Source organism: Gymnoscopelus microlampas (assembly GCF_963454915.1).
Source record: "Gymnoscopelus microlampas genome assembly, chromosome: 7".
NCBI classification, from domain to species: Eukaryota; Metazoa; Chordata; class Actinopteri; order Myctophiformes; family Myctophidae; genus Gymnoscopelus; species Gymnoscopelus microlampas.
The window spans coordinates 18,232,674-18,253,686 of record NC_139944.1 but is presented as its reverse complement, the minus strand read 5'-3'; the positions used below and the strand labels follow the sequence as shown (position 1 = coordinate 18,253,686).

The window sequence follows — 21,013 nt, the reverse complement described above, 5'->3', positions numbered from 1 at the left end:
TCATAATCGCCTGATCGCAATTATTTGAGATAATCATAACTATTTTTGCATGATCGTCATAATCGTTTCCATGTTGAAAAATGTTAATACATTTTCAAATATTTTCCAAAAAATTGCAGGAATAGCAGATCTACAGCTTTTAGATCTGCTATTTCCACTATTTTTTAAATTTTGTTTTTAAATGATCAAGTTATTAACCACTTAAACCCCAGCATCGGGTTGCGACGCATTGTGAGCTTGTCGATCTGCTATTTTCAGCTAAAACTTAACCCACTATAACAGAAAACTGAAAAGACACTAGTATTGAGCCCTGAGGGACTCTGGTTACCCATATGGGGCTTATGTGGTAAAATACGTCAGTCATTTCTTTGTATATTTAAGTTATGCAATTGCAATTTTTGTTTACAAAGCCTAAAAGCCAAAAGCCGAAATGTTTGGCTTTTAGGCTTTCAAAAAAGCCAATCATTTCTATGTGGCATCGATTGTTCCAATGTTCAATCGATGCCAAAACCATTGTGATTAACATCACAATTATTTGTCTGACAAATAATTAATCATTGAGTGAAATGACATGATCGTGACAACCCAAGTGGTGCAGCTAATTCAACGGCAATGAATGCACCCAGTAGTTTTAAAAAATGTTTTTTATCTTGTTTGGGGCAGAAGTATTGACGGATCGACAGTTGCCGTTGATAACAATATTCATTAGCGGTTATATATAAGTAGGGCTGTCAAGATTATGAAATTTAAGTTGATGATTAATTGTCATACAAATATATTTTTTGGGCATTGCACATTAGAACATATGAATAAAAAATGTATTTCATCTCAAATAATTGTGATTAGACGATTATGTCATAATTTTGACAGGCCTATATACTGTATATATATATAACTGAGTTCAATCACAGCAGGCTAACATCCTCCTCTTGTGTCCCGTAGGACCCGGCAGCCTCCTCCACCTCAGAGGGCGACTCTGACACCAGAGAAGGAGAGACTGTGGCCATGAACTACAAGCCGTCACCACTGCAAGTCCAAATAGGTACTATAACGTTCCTGCTGTCGGGCAGAAACCTCTTATCGCCATGTTTTAGCTTTTTGATTTTTTTCGTAAATTAACGCCCTACTTGATCACACTACAGCGTCACACAAAAGTATACAAAAAAGCAGATCTACAAGCTCGAAACGCGGCGCTAAGCGACGCGTTTTGAGCTTGTCGATCTGCTACTTTTGCTGTTTTTGAATTTGAATCCTGAAAACTAACAGTTTTGGACATAATGAGGTTTCCACCCGACAGAGACGACAACAACCTCCAACTTGCAGATCAAGAACTGATCCGTTCACACTCTGATATCGTGGTGTGATGACTTCGGTTCGTGCCGATGATGACGAGCACTGTGACCGTTGTAGATCGGTTATTTTTGGTGCACGACACGACGTGCCAAATATCATTATCGAGGCCTTAAGCAGTGGCTCAACCTACTTTGAGCAAAAAAAACTTGTTCAATGACTGAAAGAGTGGAAGTTTGTCATTGCATGTTGCAACTTGTCCACAAACTCCTGTAACCTGTAAACCTCCTGTTATGGCACCACCACAGTAGCATAAAGTACTGACCCAGATGTTACTAAAATACTTATTTTGATTTAATGCTTTAAAGCCAGATTGTGAGCTGTATATTTTAGATCTATGTTCTTTTTCAAATGATGCATAACTCATATTTTCCCTTGTGCACAGACAGACTACACTGTAGGCTGCAGTGCATAAACCCATAGTGAGCAGTTCTGCAGCGAAAATAGCCCATCCACATGCAAGCTGTGACTATTGATTGGGTTTAATCCGATAGATACCGGTGTTAAACCGGTATTTTTAAAACGATGCCGGTGCAAGAACCAATAGTTTTCGATACATAAAATGGCAGGAGCTGGATTATGGGCAACTTTTTTGACACAGCTGAAGCAGGCGTAGACTGCCTGGCGTTTACTCGCGTACCGATTGTCTATCTGTGTATTCTCATGAGAAGTGCAGTGCGAGAAACAGCAAGGAAGAGATTTTCAGTAGGGATGTTCCATATTGGCTTTTTTGCCGATATCCGCTGTGTAAAGCCCTTAAGTCATTGTGTCCTCAAGTCATTCGAAGGGAAGACATGATTGATTAGTCTACCGTTTTGCCACTCCCCGTACGTCTGTTTCCCTTTTCCTTCAGTCTGCTGTGGTCTCGATGGAGTGATGCAGTGATGTCTGAGAGAGAGTGGATTATTGTGTATGGCCGTGTTATTACAGAGTCTGACAATAAAAACCCATGCATACATAGCAATCAGGTTTCAAATCCCCTAACACTCACCACAGTAGCTTGGCAGCTTGATTAGTCAGCACGTAGTGGAGAATTATAAACAGTGACAGTTACAAGCATACAAAAGTACATGCCGAAGTCTTGGGTTTGTTTCTCAATACGAGTCAGACTCGTACTTGACGTCACACTTTCTGCTCTAACCAGCTGTGCATGTTTCTGTCAAAAGAGCCTCACGTCTCCGAAAACGTACATCTTCAAGTAGGCATTATCTTGCTAAATCGATCACAGAGACGAAATTCTTAAAACTAACTACATTCCGTAACTAACCTCTCCCCAGTGGCATTGTGGTTAGAATGTCCGCACTGAGATTGGGAGGGTGGGGGTTCGATCCCTAGCCGCGTCATACCAAAGACTAAAGAAATGGTACTCCCTGCTTGGCACTCAGTATCAAGGGTTGGATTGGAGGTAAGTCCCTGTGACATACTAGTGTCATGTCCAGGGGGTGTACTACTGGGGGGATGTACCCCTCAAATAATCATATTTGAACTGGGGACCCCCATCCTGATAAGCACTTGGAATTGTAGGACTTCAGTCATTACATTTTGTTTGACTCGCTTCAACAGATAAATATTGGGAAAATGGCAGATCTACAAGCTCACAACGCCTCGGCTTGTAGATCAGCTATTTAAAAACTTTGCCTCTTTATATTCTTTGACATTTTGGCCAATGTTTGACTAGTTTTTATATTTTGTAGGTATTAAAAAGGTCTTAAAAGACCTTAAATTGTAACTTCAATGTCATCTGGGGACCCCCCAAAATCATGTGGGGACCCCCCCAAGGGGTCCCGACCCACAGGTTGAGAACCACTGTACTAGTATATCAAGCCACTTCAGGCTACAGAAACAGGAGATCTAGGCTTTTGACCTATGGGCCTTATTGCTCGGGAACCGTTGGTTCTAAAGGCTACTTACTTACTTACTTTCTCCTCTGCCAGTGACACTGGTTGGTGCCAAGTGCATTCTGGGACAGTTCAAGTTACCTCTCAGGACAAAATGATGTCCAAATGTTGCTTGCACTGCAAGCCACACTAGGTTGTATAACGTGTAGCCTGATGTGAACACATTACAAGTCCTTATGCAGTGGTAAACGTTTGTGGAGAATGTCTGAAGAGTGCAAACTGACTGTGAAAAGTGGACTGACTAACTAATCAAATGGCAGGTGTGGGGAATTTGCCAAATCAATCTTAGGCTGGGCGTATCAGTCGGATCGGCGGTTATGGACAAGCGACTATGCGACTGACTCGATGCTGTGCACTGCGCTCACTCGTTCGGGCGAACAGTTCTCGAGATACGTGAACTGCAGACATACAGAGATTCCGTGCATTTATTGTAAGAAGATAGTTTTGTCATTTGTAGGCTAAGAAAAAGCACTGCAATGCAGAACGCCCGCAACACTCTCCAGGTTAAACAACATTCTCAAGGTGCACGGCCACGGTTCAACAATGTCATGAAACTGAGAAAACAGCCAGCACACAGTAAATGTCCTTTTCACATAGTTTTATTTGACCTCTCCACGGACAGAGCAACGCCCTGTTTCAACCTAACAAGGTCTTCTTCAGTGTAACGCTGAGGAAGACCTGTTAGGTTGAAACGTGTCCGTTGCTCTGTCCGTAAACAAAATTTACTTGAGTAGAAGCAGAAAAGTATTGGCATCAAAATATACTTAAAAGTACCAAAAGTAAAAGTACTCATTATGCAGACTTTCCCATATCACAATGTATAAAATGTATTATGAAAATAGCCGATCGACAAGTTCACAACGCTTTCATCACTCCGTGTTGTGAGCTTGTAGATCGGCTATTTTCAAATAGCCAAAGTTTAAATAGAGCTGAAGTAGTTAATGTATGTTTTGTAATAATAATTCAAATCTACAAAGTAACTAGTAATTAATGTTTTCAAATAATTGTAGTGGAGTAAAAAGTACACTATATGCCTCTGGAGTAGAAGTATTGAAAATTGGAAATACTCCAGTAAAGTAAAAACACCTAAAGATTTTACTCAAGTACAGTACTTGAGCAAATGTGCTTAGTCACTTTACACCACTGGACTTGCACAAAAAATGACTTATTTTCAACTGAAAATAAGGATTTTCAGTGCTCATAATTTTTGTCATTTGAAGAAGCAATAAATGATCCTTTTATTGTGGTATAACCCATGGCCCTGCATCCTGTGGTTGTCAGAGAAACAGAGGGATCTTGCCAGGAAGGGATCAGTGAAGAACGGCACAGTGGGGAGTCCTGTCAACCAACAACCCAAGAAGAACTCGAGGACAAGGTAATGATGTCACCTTGCACATTCTTCAACCCAATGTCTTCTTAGGCCAACCACACATGTTCACGTTTCAACAGTGTTTATGGTTATATGTTGTGTATTGGCGGGTCTGTTGTAACAACTCCCCAGAATCCATAGTCTGGGAGGGAACATAAGCCAAAAATAGCCGATCTACAAGCTCACAATGAGACGCATTATGAGCTTGTAGATCGGCTATTTTTGCAGAAGAGATCCGGTGTAAGACTGGGAAAAAAAGCTCTCCCAAGTACAGAGAGAAACTCGGGGCAAGTCTAGAGGGTTTAATAAGTGGTTAAGTTGTTGAATAAGAAACACTTCAACAAAACTGAAATAACAAAACAAACCCTGGGACATGCAGCACGCCCACCCATCCCATCCAAGCCTTTTACTTTTGTGCCAAACCATCCCAGTTACGCCATCAGACTTCCTAATGTTGAAGCCGTAATACAGAACAACAAACAAGGCTTCTCAGAGAAGGAGGATTGGGAGGGAAAGGGGGGGGGGGCTGTGTTCTGAGAGTGTGAACGATGAAGATAGAAGAGTAAAGCATTGGCCCTAAATTCATCAACACCACAAAGCCCCCCACCACCCATTTCCATCAGTCTTAATTCCCAGTCTCTGGTGGATTAGTGGAGATGGGAAGAAGCAGCTTCTTTTTTTTTGCTGCAGACAGGCCTGCACCACGACCCCTTGGGAGGCCAGGAGATTATGGCTGTGGTCTGAAGGCCACAGATTAGCCCCAGCGTCTCTGTGTGTCTGTCAGTGGCTGCAGGGCAGACTGCCGCACCCCGAGCGCTGCTGGTTTAGTTTAATGGACCGTGTAGCCAATGAACTGGGTCTTTAGCGACTTTCACGTCAACGCTGGGCAAGACCTAGCCTGTTGAGTGTCTAAATGCAAGTAGTGGAATTTGCCGGAAGTTTGTAAAGGATGTAAAGTTGAGGCTTTACAGAGCTGCTTACGTTCCTTACACAAAGTAGGGATGGATACCGGTTGTCGGTACCGGTGCCATTTGGGTCGGTACCAGTGCAACGTACAATAGGCTCTATGCACAGCAGCCATATTGGAAAGAAATTGGGCCTCTTCTTACTTCCTTCACAGGTGTTACCAATGATACTAATGAAGGCTCTGTTCCATTCTGGTCAGGGTGCTGATATCGTGCATTTTGGCTCACTAGAAACACTCCATTTTGGTTCCCAAATGGCCCCTTATGGCGGGTGTGTGTAACTCCCCATAACTCTCAGAGTTATGGGGGTCCTTGAAAATAAGACAACCACTATGCCGCACTAAATGGAACAGAGCCTTAATTAGTATCATTGGTAACACCTGTGAAGGAAGTAAGGAAGGGGCCCAATTCATTCCCAATATGGCTGCTGTGCATAGAGCCTATTTGGTGCTGCAAAGTGGTACCTAGACGTGTGCTATGGGATCACACCTGCAGGCACCCTTGCTGCATATGAAATGTGCTTTTTTTGATAATGTAAACATGCCCAAACTACCCAGTTTACAGAGAGGACCCGCCACCCCCATCTGACATCGCTGTTAATTATCTAATCATTATATAATACTGCTTTTCAAATATAAATGTATTAACTGACCTCTGTAAGTTGTTAAAAATGAATCCATGATGAAATCCTTTGATTAGAGTCGGTGTATTTGATCGCGCCGTGGATGTACTTTCAAAACAAATGCCACATCTGCCGATCGATGTGAAAGGTCAGCCTCGTTAAGATGCGCACAGGGGTGGACACTAAGGTCTTAGAGGCACTTGCCCGTCAGGCAAGTACAGGTCATGTTCTACTTGCCCAAAGGTCATGATATGACAACTAGCCCGGAAAGTAAATATTCCATTGATAATATCGAGGTGCTTATGTGAACTACTGGGAGCGTGCAAAGTTTGGCGCTGATCGGTCCAATTCCGGACGGACACACACACACACACACACACACACACACACACACACACACACGCACACGCACACGCACACGCACACCCTGTCAGGGTACAACTTAGTGAAAATGTAAAACGGCACATTTGCCATTTTATTTATGGGTGTGTGTCTGGGGAGTTCCAATAAAGTTCAGTTTTTGTGCATTTCTGACTTTGCAGTCTGTGTTCTTCATCCTGTTCCAGGTTGGTGGTGCCAAACAAAGGCTACTCCTCTTTAGACCAGAGCCCAGATGAGAAACCGTTGGTAGCCCTGGACACTGACAGGTAAGGCATTTCTTCTACACTACTCTGCATGTTCCCACATTATGCTCTCACGATGTCTTTACAGCATGTAGTATCAGCTTGTATCACATTTACTCTTCTCTACCCGACTCTTCTTTACCCCCTTAAACTTCTTTATCATTGTTGCAAGATTTTGCGAGAGAAATAAGCAACGAGGTCTATGAAAACAAGCCCAAAAGAAGCGACTAGGCTACATGAGCACTTTAAATCTATATGCATAGGGGGTCAGAGGACAAATACATATTCATTTGGGGGTTCTTGACATGAAAATGTTTGAGAACCACTGGTTTAATCAACATTGGGAAATAAGCCCAAATAAGCAACTACACTTTAGAAACGAGCCCAAAATACCGCAACCCGCAACTACCAATATTCACAAGCGACAAGCCCAAAGTCGCTTATCATAAGCAAACATGGCAACAATATTCTTTACCCACTTTAGCCACTTAGGCACAGGGGGGTCCATTGGCAACTCGGACCCCCCATGCAGTACCCCCTCCCCCATAGTGATTTCTAATCCTTCAGCGAACACCCACCTACGTGCTGCTCCATGCTGCCACAACATTGCTAACGCAAACACTACCTACAAACACTCATCATTTTAACCAATACAGCCCATCAGAAACAGTTCCTGGTCACATTAAGGCAAGAAAGAGCCCATGCAGTTGCTCAACGTTAATTCATACATTTAATTTCTCATTGACATCTCATGTAACGTTTCTTATGTAGTTAACGAGCACAACACAAAGAGACTTATACTTTATAACATTTATTGCTACACTCAATGTCATTTATTTTTACAAAGAATAGCGAAAAATCACAAAAAGTTGAAGGAGATAAGAGGTTTCTGCCCGACAGCAACGATATACAAAAAGGAAAGACAGCAGGAAGCTAATGATCAGGAAGGGTACCTTTTTTTCCCCTTTCTCTCAGAGTAAACACAGACGCAATGCAGTCTAATCTCATAGATTTGTACCACCAGCAGTTAGGCTACACACGGGAGACATCCTCACGGACACACTACACATAAAACGGACGGCCGTAACGACTACGCAACCTGGACAGAGTCACACAGACAGTCATGCGTCTGTCTGCCTGTCTGCCTGTCTGCCTGTCTGTCTGTCTGTCTGTCTGTCTGCCTGTCTGCCTGTCTGCCTGCCTGTCTGCCTGCCTGTCTGTCTGTCTGTCTGTCTGTCTGTCTGTCTGTCTGTCTGTCTGTCTGTCTGTCTGTCTGTCTGTCTGTCTGTTGCTAGTGAAAATAGGCTCTATGCACAGCAGCCATATTGGGAATGAATTGGGCCCCTTCCTTACTTCCTTCACTAATACTAATTAAGGCTCTGTTCCATTTAGTGTGGCATAGTGGTTGTCTTATTTTCAAGGACCCGCATAACTCTTGAGAGTGTACAAATGGAACCAAATGGACCCGTAAGGGTCCATTTGGTTCCATTTGTACACTCTCAGAGTTACACCATAAGGGGCCATTTGGGAACCAAAATGGAGTGTTTCTAGTGAGCCAACATGCACGATATCAGCACACTGACCAGAATGGAACAGAGCCTTCATTAGTATCATTGGTAACACCTGTGAAGGAAGTAAGAAGAGGCCCAATTTCTTTCCAATATGGCTGCTGTGCATAGAGCCTATAGTCTGTCCAATCAGTAGTCCGCAGTGTTACATGTCACCATTTGGTATCGCCTGAGCCGTGCTTGGAACTGCAAGAGAACGCACATGTATGCACCTGATACCTGGTACCGCGTACCAACGGAAAGGCAAAGAACGAGGATAGAGAGACGTGGCGTGCCGAGCAGGCACTAACTATGCAGTCGAAAAGGCGCCATAAGAGAAACCAATACAATTAGAATGAATGAGACAGGCTGACCATGAATTAGACAACACGACAGTGGATATAGCCCTATTGTACCGGCTGCAGTAATCCGATTCTGAGTTTCCTCTCAGCAGAAGCAATCCTGAAACCGTGTGTTGGAGGTTTTTCGAAAGAAAGCAGCAACCGCACACTGGAAACACTGCGTGCAAGCATCCAGTTTATTGCGATCTCTTCGCTCGTTTGACCTTCTTCAGGCAGGGAGTGATGCTGCGTTCACACTGGCAGCTACAAAAGATGCAAAGCGACGCAGCGTATTTGTCGCTTTGTAGCTTCATGTCGCGAGTTCCGGTCATTTTAGGTTGTATGTTTGATGTGTCGCTAATCACTCACTAACATTCAAAGGAACGTTGAATATTTCCAGATCTGCCCCCGTTGTCCATTCTGCAGACCCCTTGCAGCGGCATAATGGGAGAAGTGTGTAAGAGTGAAACTCGTCTATTTTAACAGATGCAAAGTTTTTTTTTTCTCTCCTACTACTCATCGTGGAGTCTCATGATACTCAAACATGCGCTGAATGTCCCGCGTGAGCTACCGCTCATGCAGAAAGACATGACGCTGGTTGCTTGTTTCTCTCACAGAACCTGGAGAAACAAGTTGTTTGAGGGACCATATGGATACAAAAAATGTTTGTTGAGCTATTATTACATTTCATACTTTAAAAAAAAAACTAAAATAATGAAAATCAGCTTGTAGATTGTCTATTTTTGCTATTTTTTCAACAGATAAATGTACTGTGTACAGATGATTGGAAACGATTATTAATAATTGTTGACAGGCTTGTGCCAGCATGTCTGTTTCACCACCACAGATGAGTCCCACCACATATCCCCATGGATTCAAGTTCTCAGTCACCACGACTGATTCAGTAATTTGGATTTCATAGAAGCCAGCATGTCTTCTATGAAAGCATGTTGTGCAGCGAAAATATCCTATCTACAAGCTCTCAATGTGTCTGCAACGTATTGAGAGCTTGTAGATGGGCTATTTTAGTTTTTTCTTTTGGAAGATTAGAGCATTTGATGTGGTCAAACTAGCAATATGTTTAGAAGCATCTTCCATACAACCATATTGGTCTCAGATATTTCATAAAAGCAAAGGTGAGAGCCTTCAGTCTGTCAGTTCTTCACCTGGTCGGCAGTATGTAGAACAGCAGGAACAATATTACTAAAACATCTTCATTTTATATATTGTGTTCATTGTTTAGGAACCAGTGCGACTGTGGGGCGCTCCTTTCACACTGTTTCACATAACAGGACTTGGCTATACAATTTTTTTCAGTCGTGAGATTTTATTTTGCTTTAACTCATTCAAACCGGGAAAGCATCTGTCATTTTAGATATTTGCGTTATTTTTACATATTATGGCTATTCAAAAAAAGCAGATGTACAATCTCGCAGCGTGTCACTTTGTGCGATGATGCAAGCTTTACATCTGCTATTTTTTAACAGTTTTGAAAGTGTGAAGTGACTGATTTAGAAGGCATTTGTAGAATCGTCCTCAGGTCTTAATGGGTTAATTCCATATCCCCATGTCCCCATACCCTCATGTCCCCATGTCCCCTTGTCCCCATGTCCCCAGACCGTCGCTTGTTGCCACACAAGGGAATCTCACATGTGAGACCAGCCCTCTCTGGCTGCCAGCCAAGATGACATCACATATTCTGTCAAATCACTCCATCTGACATCGCTGGCTGACTCACACGCGGGGCCTCACCAGCCAGGGCAACAATTGTTTGCTGTCCACAATGTCGTCACTGTCGGGTGGAAACATTGCATGTCCAGGAAAAAAACCTGTTACTTTTCAAGAAATGGGGGAGGGGGGGACAGAACCTGTGTTCCAGTGGATCCAATTGAGCTATTATTTAGTTACAAGCTCTTGTTAATGCTTTTCATTTGTTTTGTATTTGTAAAACCCACAGACACGTTTAACCATTTTAATGTAATTATTATTACATTTTTTAAACCTAACGTTTCAAGCCGGGAGGCTCGAAATGTTATTGCCAATAAAGAAAAAAAACACGATGGGAGCAGCACTTTGGTCTCTGCAGCTCTTTAGTAAACAGAAAAGGCATCATCTGGACACAGACACACACACCTCCCCTCTGCAGTGCTCTATGGAGTCTGTCTCATTTCTCTCCAAAAGCCCTTGAATATGATGGAATATGATTAAGGATTACTCTGTGATTACGGTAAACTCACATTTGATACCACACACACCATACCTGTAACTATCACTTCATTTAATCGAGTAAATTCTCAATGGTAATTAATCGATTATAGATTAATTGTTAACATCCCTAATTTTATCTAATTGGGAGACTCAAACGGGTGATACAGGATGAAACAGGTGCAATTTGTAAGTGATGACAGAAAGAAGTGAGCAGACAATATTGTAACATATATATATATATATATATATGGAACACTATGAAATTTGAAGCTGATAAATGCGTGTGCGAACCGTGAAAAACATCACAGCATGGCATAAAATCCATTAATAGCTAATTTAAAACACTGTTCAATACGGAGTGTAAAATAATAAAATGATACAGTATGATGGTATGATGACAGGTTTACCTGACGGCAAGAACAGTCAACCTCAAAGTAAGAACATTGGGAATGTTGAAATGGATCTGATATTTTGAGGACATTTGCAAGCAGTGCATGTATTTTTTCCACCCCTCTTGTGACAGGCTTATCTAGAGCAGAAGGTACCAAATCGACGCTGTCGGCCAGAAACCTTGTATCTCCCTATTCAAGCTTTTGCGTGTTTTTTTTTCTTCTGTAAATTAAAAGTTTAAGTGAAAGTATCTGGGTTTTATAAATGTTGAACCAATGAAAAGTATTAACAAGCACTTGTGACTAAATAATAACTACATTGGATCCATTAACACAAGTTCCTTTTACCATTTTTCTGTAACAGATTTGGACATACACGGTATCCTCACGACAACAAGGAAATAAAGTTCTCATATCATGGCTGTGTGCGTGTCGCGTCTGATCGCTGCGGCCTCATTAATTAGGCCCGTCTTTTTTGCTCTAACGATCGATAGGAGAGGTTCCAGATTGTCTCTGCTGGCTACGCTAAATCAATCCCTTGGAAATGTCAACTCCTTATGTTCCCTAATTACCCCCTGCACCGATGTGCACATATGAGATGGGACTCTCAATTTATAACGTCTAATGAATCATGGATTGCTTTCTTTAACCCATTAAAACCGGGAACGCCTCGGTGTCATTTTAGATTAATTTGGCTATTCAAAAAAAGCAGATTTACAAGCTCAGAGCTTGTAGATCTGCTATTTTTTTAAATCGTGAAAATTTGTGCAAATCTTTGAATATATATATTTTTAAAGCGAACATGTGTAACTCAAATCTTTGCTTCTGGGGGTCCCTGGAACAAAATATTTTGAGATGGGGGTCCACGGCCAAATACATATCATTTTGGGGGTCCTTGACATGAAAAAGTTTGAGAATCACTGATGTAGCAACAGGTTTTTTCACAAAACTATTTAGAAGACATTTTGTAGAATCGGCCTCAGGTCTTAATGGGTTAACTATTCATTAGGTGAGTCGTGCGAGGCGTGGGTGCGGAACTGTTGTAAAAGTGTCTCGCTGTCTTTGTAAATTAATACTTGTATTATATGTACGTACAGGTATATCACTCTGTGTGGCCACCAGAGGGTGCTGGAAAACGACCAAAACAAACTTGCGGGCCGGGGCGGTATATGACTTCAAATCAGTATCACAGTTATTTCCAGCTTTTGCCTTTTTTATGGTGAAAATGGCAGATCTACAAGCTTACAATGCGTCACAATGCGATGTGTTGGGAGCTTGTTGGTATATATATATATACCTTTTTATTTGTATTTCTTTTTTAAATATCAAGAAGGAGCTAAATATCGGTTTCGATCTATTTTTTATTAATTGCACAGCCCTAGTCAAGATAGTTAGTTAACTCTCTCAGTGCCAAGCCCCGAGTTATCCCGATTTTTTTCTGAATGCCCTCAGTGCCAGAACGAGAAATCCAGAGTTTTTACTTTTTACTGTGATCGCTCTGTTCTGTTTATTTTTCATCATCACTTTCACTTTCTGATTCCTTCAGACTCACTGGGGTCCAGTTTCATGACCCAGATTCCGTTTCCGGTTCTCTCTTTTTTTTTTTTCGGTCATTTTCGTCCAGAATGGGGAAAATCACGTTTTTTCACACGGTATAAAAAACGAATGCAGACTAGAGCTCCACTTCTATTTTCTATAGTCTGGGTGACGAACAGTCATCGTAGTCGCGTATCACATCGTAATTTCCCCTGATCGGCAATCTGCGATAACGTCACATCCGGTTAATGACGTATAGACTGTTTGAGCCTGTTTGGTGGGGGTCGAGCGAGTCAGCGAGTGATGGAGGTGTCAATCTACTGCTCTCTGCTGGTCGACTGTCGTATGTGTTTAAAACAGCAGCCAGAGAAACTATATGAAAATTAAATTACAAAATAACACCAAAAAAAACAGGAAAATCGCTGGCACTGGGGGAGTACTTTATGAAAATACTCTGGCAGTCAAAGAGTTAATTAGTTACAGTTGTATAAAACATTGGGTCCAAACAATAATCAAAAAGCCATGATTAAAAACATGAAAATCTGCAATAGGAGCTTTCTGTTGTCAACATCGGTATTATTATGCGAATAATAATTGTGCTGCGGGGGCGGCCGTGGCTGACATTTTGCTATCCTTTCCCTTTGCAGTGACGATGACTTTGACATGTCCAGATACTCCTCATCAGGATACTCCTCAGCCGAGGTGAGATGTCTGAGGGACCAGGTATCTATACATCACACACTATAGTTTATATAACGTCACACCACCACCACTGTGTCACCTACAGCACTGTCATGCGTCAGGTATTTGTGCACCCATTGGGGAAATAATTTCAATGCTGCTTAAAAAGGACCACTTCACCCATTTTCAACCTATCTTCATATAATTGGTCTTCCTCACTAATGCTGGCAACATAATTTTCTCAGAGGAGGGCTGTGGATGGTTCACAAACCTGACTGACATTGAAACGCCATCGGTAGGCAGGTTTGGTCATTTCAAACCAGATTTAAGACTTATTATTTGTATTAATACTTTTATTAATGCAAGAACAATGGCCTATTTTCAGTATGCTAACTTTCCAGGAAGAGAGAGGCTGTAGTTCCTATTAGCTTGGGACAAGGTTCTGAACTGAGTGAATAGACAGAAATGGCGCCATCTTATAATGAGCATTAGTGAGGACCAGTTATACGAAAATAATGTTAAAAATGGGTCAAGCGCTCCTTCAGATGAATGTGTTTTAGTATAGCATTCATGTTAGTCATGGGCTGTCATTTGTAACGGTGCATTACATTACTTGTTGCACTGGTTCACATCAACAACGCTCCAACTTCATTGATTCCTGGTCATGTGTTCCTCTTGTTGTACCACATTTATGTTTAACTGTTCAACATGAACCCTGTTTTCCACTATTTTCGAGAAGAATATATGATTTTAGTTAGTTTTGTTAAAACATAATACAGGTTTCAGTTAGTTAACATGTTTCCACATTTTTATTTTTATTTCAGTTAAAGGTAGGGTTAGTGATTTTTTTTGTTTAAAATAAGTGTTAAATAACTCTGTATTCTGATGATACTCAGTGTTTGTTTGTTTGGTCTCTCCGGCTCTTTATTAAACAGAAAATGAAATTTCAGGTTGATTGATTTTTTTATCCAATCATATACAGAACTCGGACAGGATACAGATTAACGCTGAAACTGTAACACTATAAAAATGAAGCTGATAAAGGGGTACTCTCTCCTGATTGGCTGACATTTTGCAACCCACCTGAAAATGTATTTTCTGTTTATCAAAAAGCTGGAGAGATGGGGAGACCCCTGTTACTGAACAAACACTAATAGCAATGATTTATATCAGAATATAGTGCTTTAACTTTTAAACAAAAAACCTTGTGTTTTAACCAAACAATATCACTTTCCCTACCTTTAACTAATATATAACTATAATAGCCTTGCTCCGCTGGCGTCTTACCCTGGCGTTTTCTTCCGTTGTGCAGCAGATCAACCAGGACCTGAACATCCAGCTGTTGAAGGACGGCTACCGACTGGACGAGATCCCAGACGACGAGGACCTGGACCTGATCCCCCCTAAAGCCGTCAACCCCACCTGCATGTGCTGCCAGGCCACTCCATCCACAGCCTGCCAAATCCAGTAGCACTGCCACCACCCTCCTGCACCGAGGCGTTTCCACCACCAGGGCGGCCGGCAGAGTGAAGTCGTCACAAAAACGACGACGACAACAACAAAAAAAAACTTGTGGATGGTAGTGGCACAAAGGGGAGGGGGGAGGGTTTACCTGAAATAATAATGAAAGAAAAGATTAAAATAGGTCAACTATATATTGTACGCTCCTCCTATGGTAGGATCTGTGCATCTTGCTTTTTTTTTTTTTGCATTGGGGAAGTCAAGAGACAAGATGGCTTGTCTGATGATGATGAAAGAAATGTTCCCTTGAAGGAAGAACAAAAAGAGAGACATTAAAAGAAATACTTTTATCTCCACATCTTATTTGACTTTCCCTTTTTGTTGTGGATATTCTGGCACCGACGGATTATTAACCCATGTAGCCTGTTGAGGAGGAACAAACATGATGAAAAGACTTCTCAGACCTGCCCCCCAAAACAGCCCCCTGTGAGAGTCCTTCAACACACTGGCAGTGCACCATGGCAGCGCTGCATTATTGATGGTCAAACAGAATGGAGAAACAACGACAACAAAGCGATGGCTTTATATCAGTAGTTCTCAAAGTGGGGTCCTGGGGGACCGTCTGGCTTACTTGAGGGGGGGTTCCCAAATTGACCCTTACAGTTCTGTAACTCTGAGAGTGTACAACATGGAATCGAATGGACCCATAAAGGGGACTATACGTGCTACCATCCACCGACCAAACTTCGGTTAGGTCAGTGGTTCTCAACCAGTGGTCCGGGGACCACCAGTGGTCCTTGAGGGGGTTCCAGGGGGTCCCCAGCCTAATTAATAGTTAGGAACCAAATGGACCCTTATGTGTCTGTAACTCTGAGAGTGTACAAATGGAACCAAATGGACCCTAACGGGTCCATTTGGTTCCATTTGTACACTCTCAGAGTTAAATGAACACTAATGATGATGATACAGTGTAGATTGGGACCCCCAAGAAATCAAAATGGTTGAGTCCCTGGCATATCTTTTCAAATGGGGGGTAATATGTGTCAATTTGGGGGTCCTTGACACAAAAAAGGTTGAAAACCACTGGGTTAGGTGATAAACTACAAAAGGACGTCAATCTGAGCGGTCTCATAACTTTCGGTGGTCACCTAGTCACATGGTCAGCACGCCTAGATGTCTTTACTGACCGACGTTTGTGCGGTCGCTGAAGTCTGATTCATTCATTCAGACTAGGCTATTCTGGCAGCAGTGAAAGCAGTGGGGGAAAAGACGTTGGTCTGCCCACCTCTAGTGACCATGCATAAACACAAACTGTCACAATACATTGAGAAACATAACCTCTGTGACACAATGTCCAAACCGTCTGATATCCAGGTATTAAAATATAGATGTTCTATACTGTATGTGCTAGATGTTCACAAACTTGAGACTGAGCAAGCTACACGGCTGTGGTTAATTTCATCAGATTACCGAGTCAGTTTGGTTGGGCGGTAGGCTAAATGAGTACGAAAGGTGTCTTATCAATAAAGAACCTTTTTTCAGATAAGTCATAGGAAGAAGGTTCTGACTTCGGATGGATTGAATTGGAGCACGTATGCACCTTTAGGGGTCCATTCGATTCAATGTTGTACACTCTCAGAGTTATGGGGGTCCTTGAAATTAAAACGCTTGAGAACCACTGCTTTTATCTTCTCAGTCCGCTGCTGTGTCTTCCTATCCTGGTACGTATCAAACATGGAAAACGGTGTGTGTGATATTAGATCCATGTAAGTAAGTAAGTAATGCTAAAACATGAAGCTATCGATAGAACACTAATGCTTACAACACTAATGTAGTGATCACAGTTTGAGTGAGAAAAAAAAAAAAACCTGTAGCAAAAGTTATTTTTGACCGGCTGTTTACCCCAGGGGTGTACTGTACTGTACTGTAGTACTTATTTCACATCCAACTGCAAGATGATATTTTATATCGAACACAAAAAATACAAAACAGAAAAAAAAACAGTTTTGCATGTTGCTTGTTGCATTGTGTCTTAACTGAGCAGCTCATGCAGATTATTTAGCCGCCTTTATTGACCACTTAACCACATCTTAGTGCCAACAAAAGTCATTTACTGTATGTGAGGTTTACATCTGGCCAAAAAAAAAATTAAACGTCTTGAATTCAACATCAAACTGATGCAATAACAGTAGATGTACTGTAGAGACTTAAAAGCTACTTAGAATTAGACATCAGCTCCTTAGAATTAGACATCAGCCCATTTTCCTAAAGGGCTGCTTAAAGGAGTAGTTCACCCAAAAAATGACTTATTTTCTATAAATTACACTCTCCATAAAGCCTTGAATTCATGGAGATTGTTTAGTTTTTGTCGCATTCCTAAGCCAATCATTTTGTCTCCTATTGACCGATGACCCGGTCATCAAATTGTATTGGCTCAGGAATGTGTCAAAAACAAAAAAATCTCCATAATTTCAAGGCTTCATGGGATGAGTATTTGATATATAAGTCAATAAGTCGATAAGTAATTTTTTGGGTGAACTACTCCTTTTAAGTTGGTTCTGTTAGCCGTGATATGCAATGGATATCTCGGCAGTTCTGCCAAAAAGAGCCAACATTATCACTAAAGGGTCATCACAAAATATGTCAAATGCAGGAAGGAATTCATTAAAATAAAACAAAATAAAAAACTAGGAAGGAAAATACACTTCTGCCATCTCCAATGCCTTTTACCACAAACTGAAAGAAAGTTTAGCAAGCTTGACAGACATTATCGTCAACGTCGGGTGGAAACCTTGCATGTCCAAAAAACATTTATTTTCAGGAAATGGAATGCAAAATGTACGGCGAATAGAGATGCACCGATAAAATGTTTTCCTTCCCTATATCGATTCCGATAACCATAACTTCGATTCGCTACCAAGTACTGATCCGATAACCAGTGTGTAATTTAAAAATAATCTTGGACAGTGGTATTCAAAGTGGGTCTGTAACTCTGAGAGTGTACAAATGGAACCAAATGGACCCATTACGGTTGCATTTGGTTCCATTTGTACACTCTCAGAGCTATGGGGGTCCTTGAAATTAAGTTTCAGAACCACTGATCTAGGAATACACAAAAAATCCATTAATAATTGTTAAAGTGCAGCTACAAGTAATGTAAATAGTACAGTTGGAGTATAAAACAGTAGTGCAACATCAACTGAAGCATTTAAAATACAATATAATTGATGACTGTAAATTACATATCATGATGAATTACATGGTATCGGATTGGCATAGACTGGCATACTCGCCGATACCAGAATTTTAGGCAGTATCGGCAGCTTTTCCGATACAGGTATCGTTATCAGAACAACTCTTAACGACGAAGTGGGGCATTAAGTGACGGAAAACGACAGTTTTGGACATATGAGGTTTCCTTCCACCCGACAGAGATGATATACTGAGTACTGATGAATGTCGGCACTCAAACAGGATTCCGCTGTATGTTGCCTGGAGCAAATCATTTTGGAGAACATCCTTTGAGATACTCTCAGAGGTTGTCGCATATCAGTGAAGGTTTTAATCATCGTTACTTTTATTTTATTTCTGTGTATTTGTGTTGTGTCTCTTTGTACATTTGCACATGTCCTCAACTGTTCACGTAACCCAGTAATATGATCGACACACACACTTATTTGGGATAATGGGTGATTTACGTACTTATACAGTATATATACACACAGTGTGTAGCAGCTGACACAAGACTCTCTACTGTCAATGGTTTATTATAATTAGTATTTTCAGTGATGTTGAAAGGGAAAAAAACAAAAGTCTTTGCTGTTTTGAAGCATGGGGTGCACACTTTTTAATTTGCAAGGTTTACATCACTGTTAAGACTTAACCGTCAGCCGTTTTCACTAGATAACAAGAGCATTTAGTGTGTGAATCTACTTGGACAATAGCATCAGAAACATAAGTACTAGTAGTCTGGTTTTCAAAAATATTTGCGTTGGCATGCATACTGGTATCCCGATGGTTTTCAAAGGATAGATCTTTTTTACACCTAGCCCTGCCTGATTGGCAAAACCCAAATATGCCCTTGACCAGAGAGCATTTCCCTTTGGATCAGCGGTAGATGTTGTGGTTTTCCATGCGGGAGATCCGTATAAGCTCACAGTGAGTCACATTCTTTTAAAACATTTTTGGGAAATGTGCCCAAAACAAGGACGCTCCACCAATCCAAGTCCCACATCAAGCCACTTCCACCTGCTACTACTATCAGAATAGATACGTGTACTGGAATAGCATAACTGGGATATCAGAGTACTATATGCATGTAAACCCACTTCAGACCATTTGTCGATTTTTGGGAGACTAGACTATAGTCTTATGACTGTGTCACCATTAACATGTTTTTATGTTTGGAAAAACCTGACTGCCACCTTTGAGGAATCCCATTTATTATGTACATTAACTCTTGTTATTACAAGTGTTTTCTAGTTTTGGACAGGTGTCCAATTTAAGACCGAATGGATGAATTTCATTCCACCTAGACGTTAAAATATTCTCTCCACATGGATTAACTCTTGTTAGCGCTAACCTTTCCTGTTATTTCTTTTATGCTGAGAGTTAAAATGATATGTTGCAGGGAGGAGTCTTATCAGTATTATTTCAATGATATGCCATACAGGAATATCCATAAAATTATGAAGGGATTTTTTTTTTCTTATCACGCTGACCTGTTGTAGCTGCAATGTTTTATAACTTTTCTTCTGAAATCCTCAAAAGTACACAAGCTTTCCATAAATTATGACTTTGTCTACATTCTTTTAGGTGCATATTACATATTAGGTGCCATGCGTGTGCTTGTGTGAATAATGATATTGAATAGCACACTGACAAAAGTCTATTGTAGTACAATGGCTCATGTAAGACAAAGTGGCCAATACAGCCACTATCTGAGGTTGGTGTCAAAGCAGTAACTGTATATACATTAAACTCTCACATTCTCGTCTTTATCGACTATGACTTACAGTTCATTTATACTTCATCGCATGACCGCGTCACTCGACAACACATTATCCCCTATGTTCCCGCAGGTTTTTTGTTTCGTTTTTTGTTGATTGTGATATGTACCTACTTTGTCTAAATGTTATTCTAATGGATTCACACACAGATTTTGTCCATATCACGCACTGCTTGGCCAAAATGCAGTACGCACTCAGTGTGTCATAGGCTCCATGCACAGCAGCCATATTTTCACTTCCTTCACAGGTGTTACCAGTGATACTAATGAAGGCTCTATTCCATTTTGTGTAGCACAGTGGTTCTCAGACTTTTCAATTTCCACGACCCCTATAACTCTGAGAGTGTCCATTTGTATACTCTCAGAGTTACACACCCGTGAGGGGCCATTTGGAAACCCCCTTAAGGAACCATGTTTAGTCAACCAATTTTAGTCCCACTGGTGTAGCAGAGTGTTTCCAGTGAGCCAACATGCACAATATCAATATTCTGTTTGACCAGAATGAACAGAGCCTTCATTAGTATCATTGGTAACACCTGTGAATGTCTTCACAATATGGCTGCTGTGCATAGAGCCTATTTGGGATGTTGGCTCACTCTCACCTCATGATGAGTTTACTAAAGTAGATTCTGCCTTAAGTAATGCATCGTAACAAAAATATATTTATCGGCTGTTGTATGTTTTAATTTATTTCGAAATCTGGGAAATGATACATTTTAACATAGAGATGCTTTTTTTTATTTGTCAGACGCGTATTATGATTGTGGAACCGATGTAAACTAGCTCCATTTAGTATTTAACAATATTAATGTTCTGTGTAATGTAACATAAAAAAAATAAATCCGATATCTGAAGTTGGCAATTGTCTTTATATTTTTAATTTGTGTTTGCGCCATGTACTGTAATGCAGTGTTAATCATGTTTGAAATCTCTTGCAGGTTGTAGTACAATAGTAGTTACTCTGCTATAGTCTGTATAATAGCAGCCCTCCTTGGGCTGCTATCGATTAGTTACT

General features: G+C 41.0%; 1 protein-coding gene across 3 annotated transcripts in view; it reads left to right on the top strand.

The window, feature by feature from the left end:
• Positions 1-17,967, top strand: part of fam219aa (family with sequence similarity 219 member Aa) — a 26,843-nt gene extending 8,876 nt beyond the window's left edge. The window contains exons 2-7 of one of the 3 annotated variants that reach the window (XM_084063284.1): positions 943-1,042; positions 4,530-4,623; positions 6,771-6,851; positions 13,496-13,550; positions 14,842-15,744; positions 16,083-17,967. In XM_084063284.1, coding sequence (XP_083919410.1) covers positions 943-1,042; positions 4,530-4,623; positions 6,771-6,851; positions 13,496-13,550; positions 14,842-15,000 — 489 coding nt within the window. In that variant the 3' untranslated portion in view covers positions 15,001-15,744; positions 16,083-17,967. Of the gene's footprint in view, positions 1-942; positions 1,043-4,529; positions 4,624-6,770; positions 6,852-13,495; positions 13,572-14,841; positions 15,864-16,082 lie in introns of those variants that run through there. The other 2 variants (XM_084063282.1, XM_084063283.1) reach the window with 2 other exon arrangements.
• Positions 17,968-21,013: the final 3,046 nt, after the last annotated feature.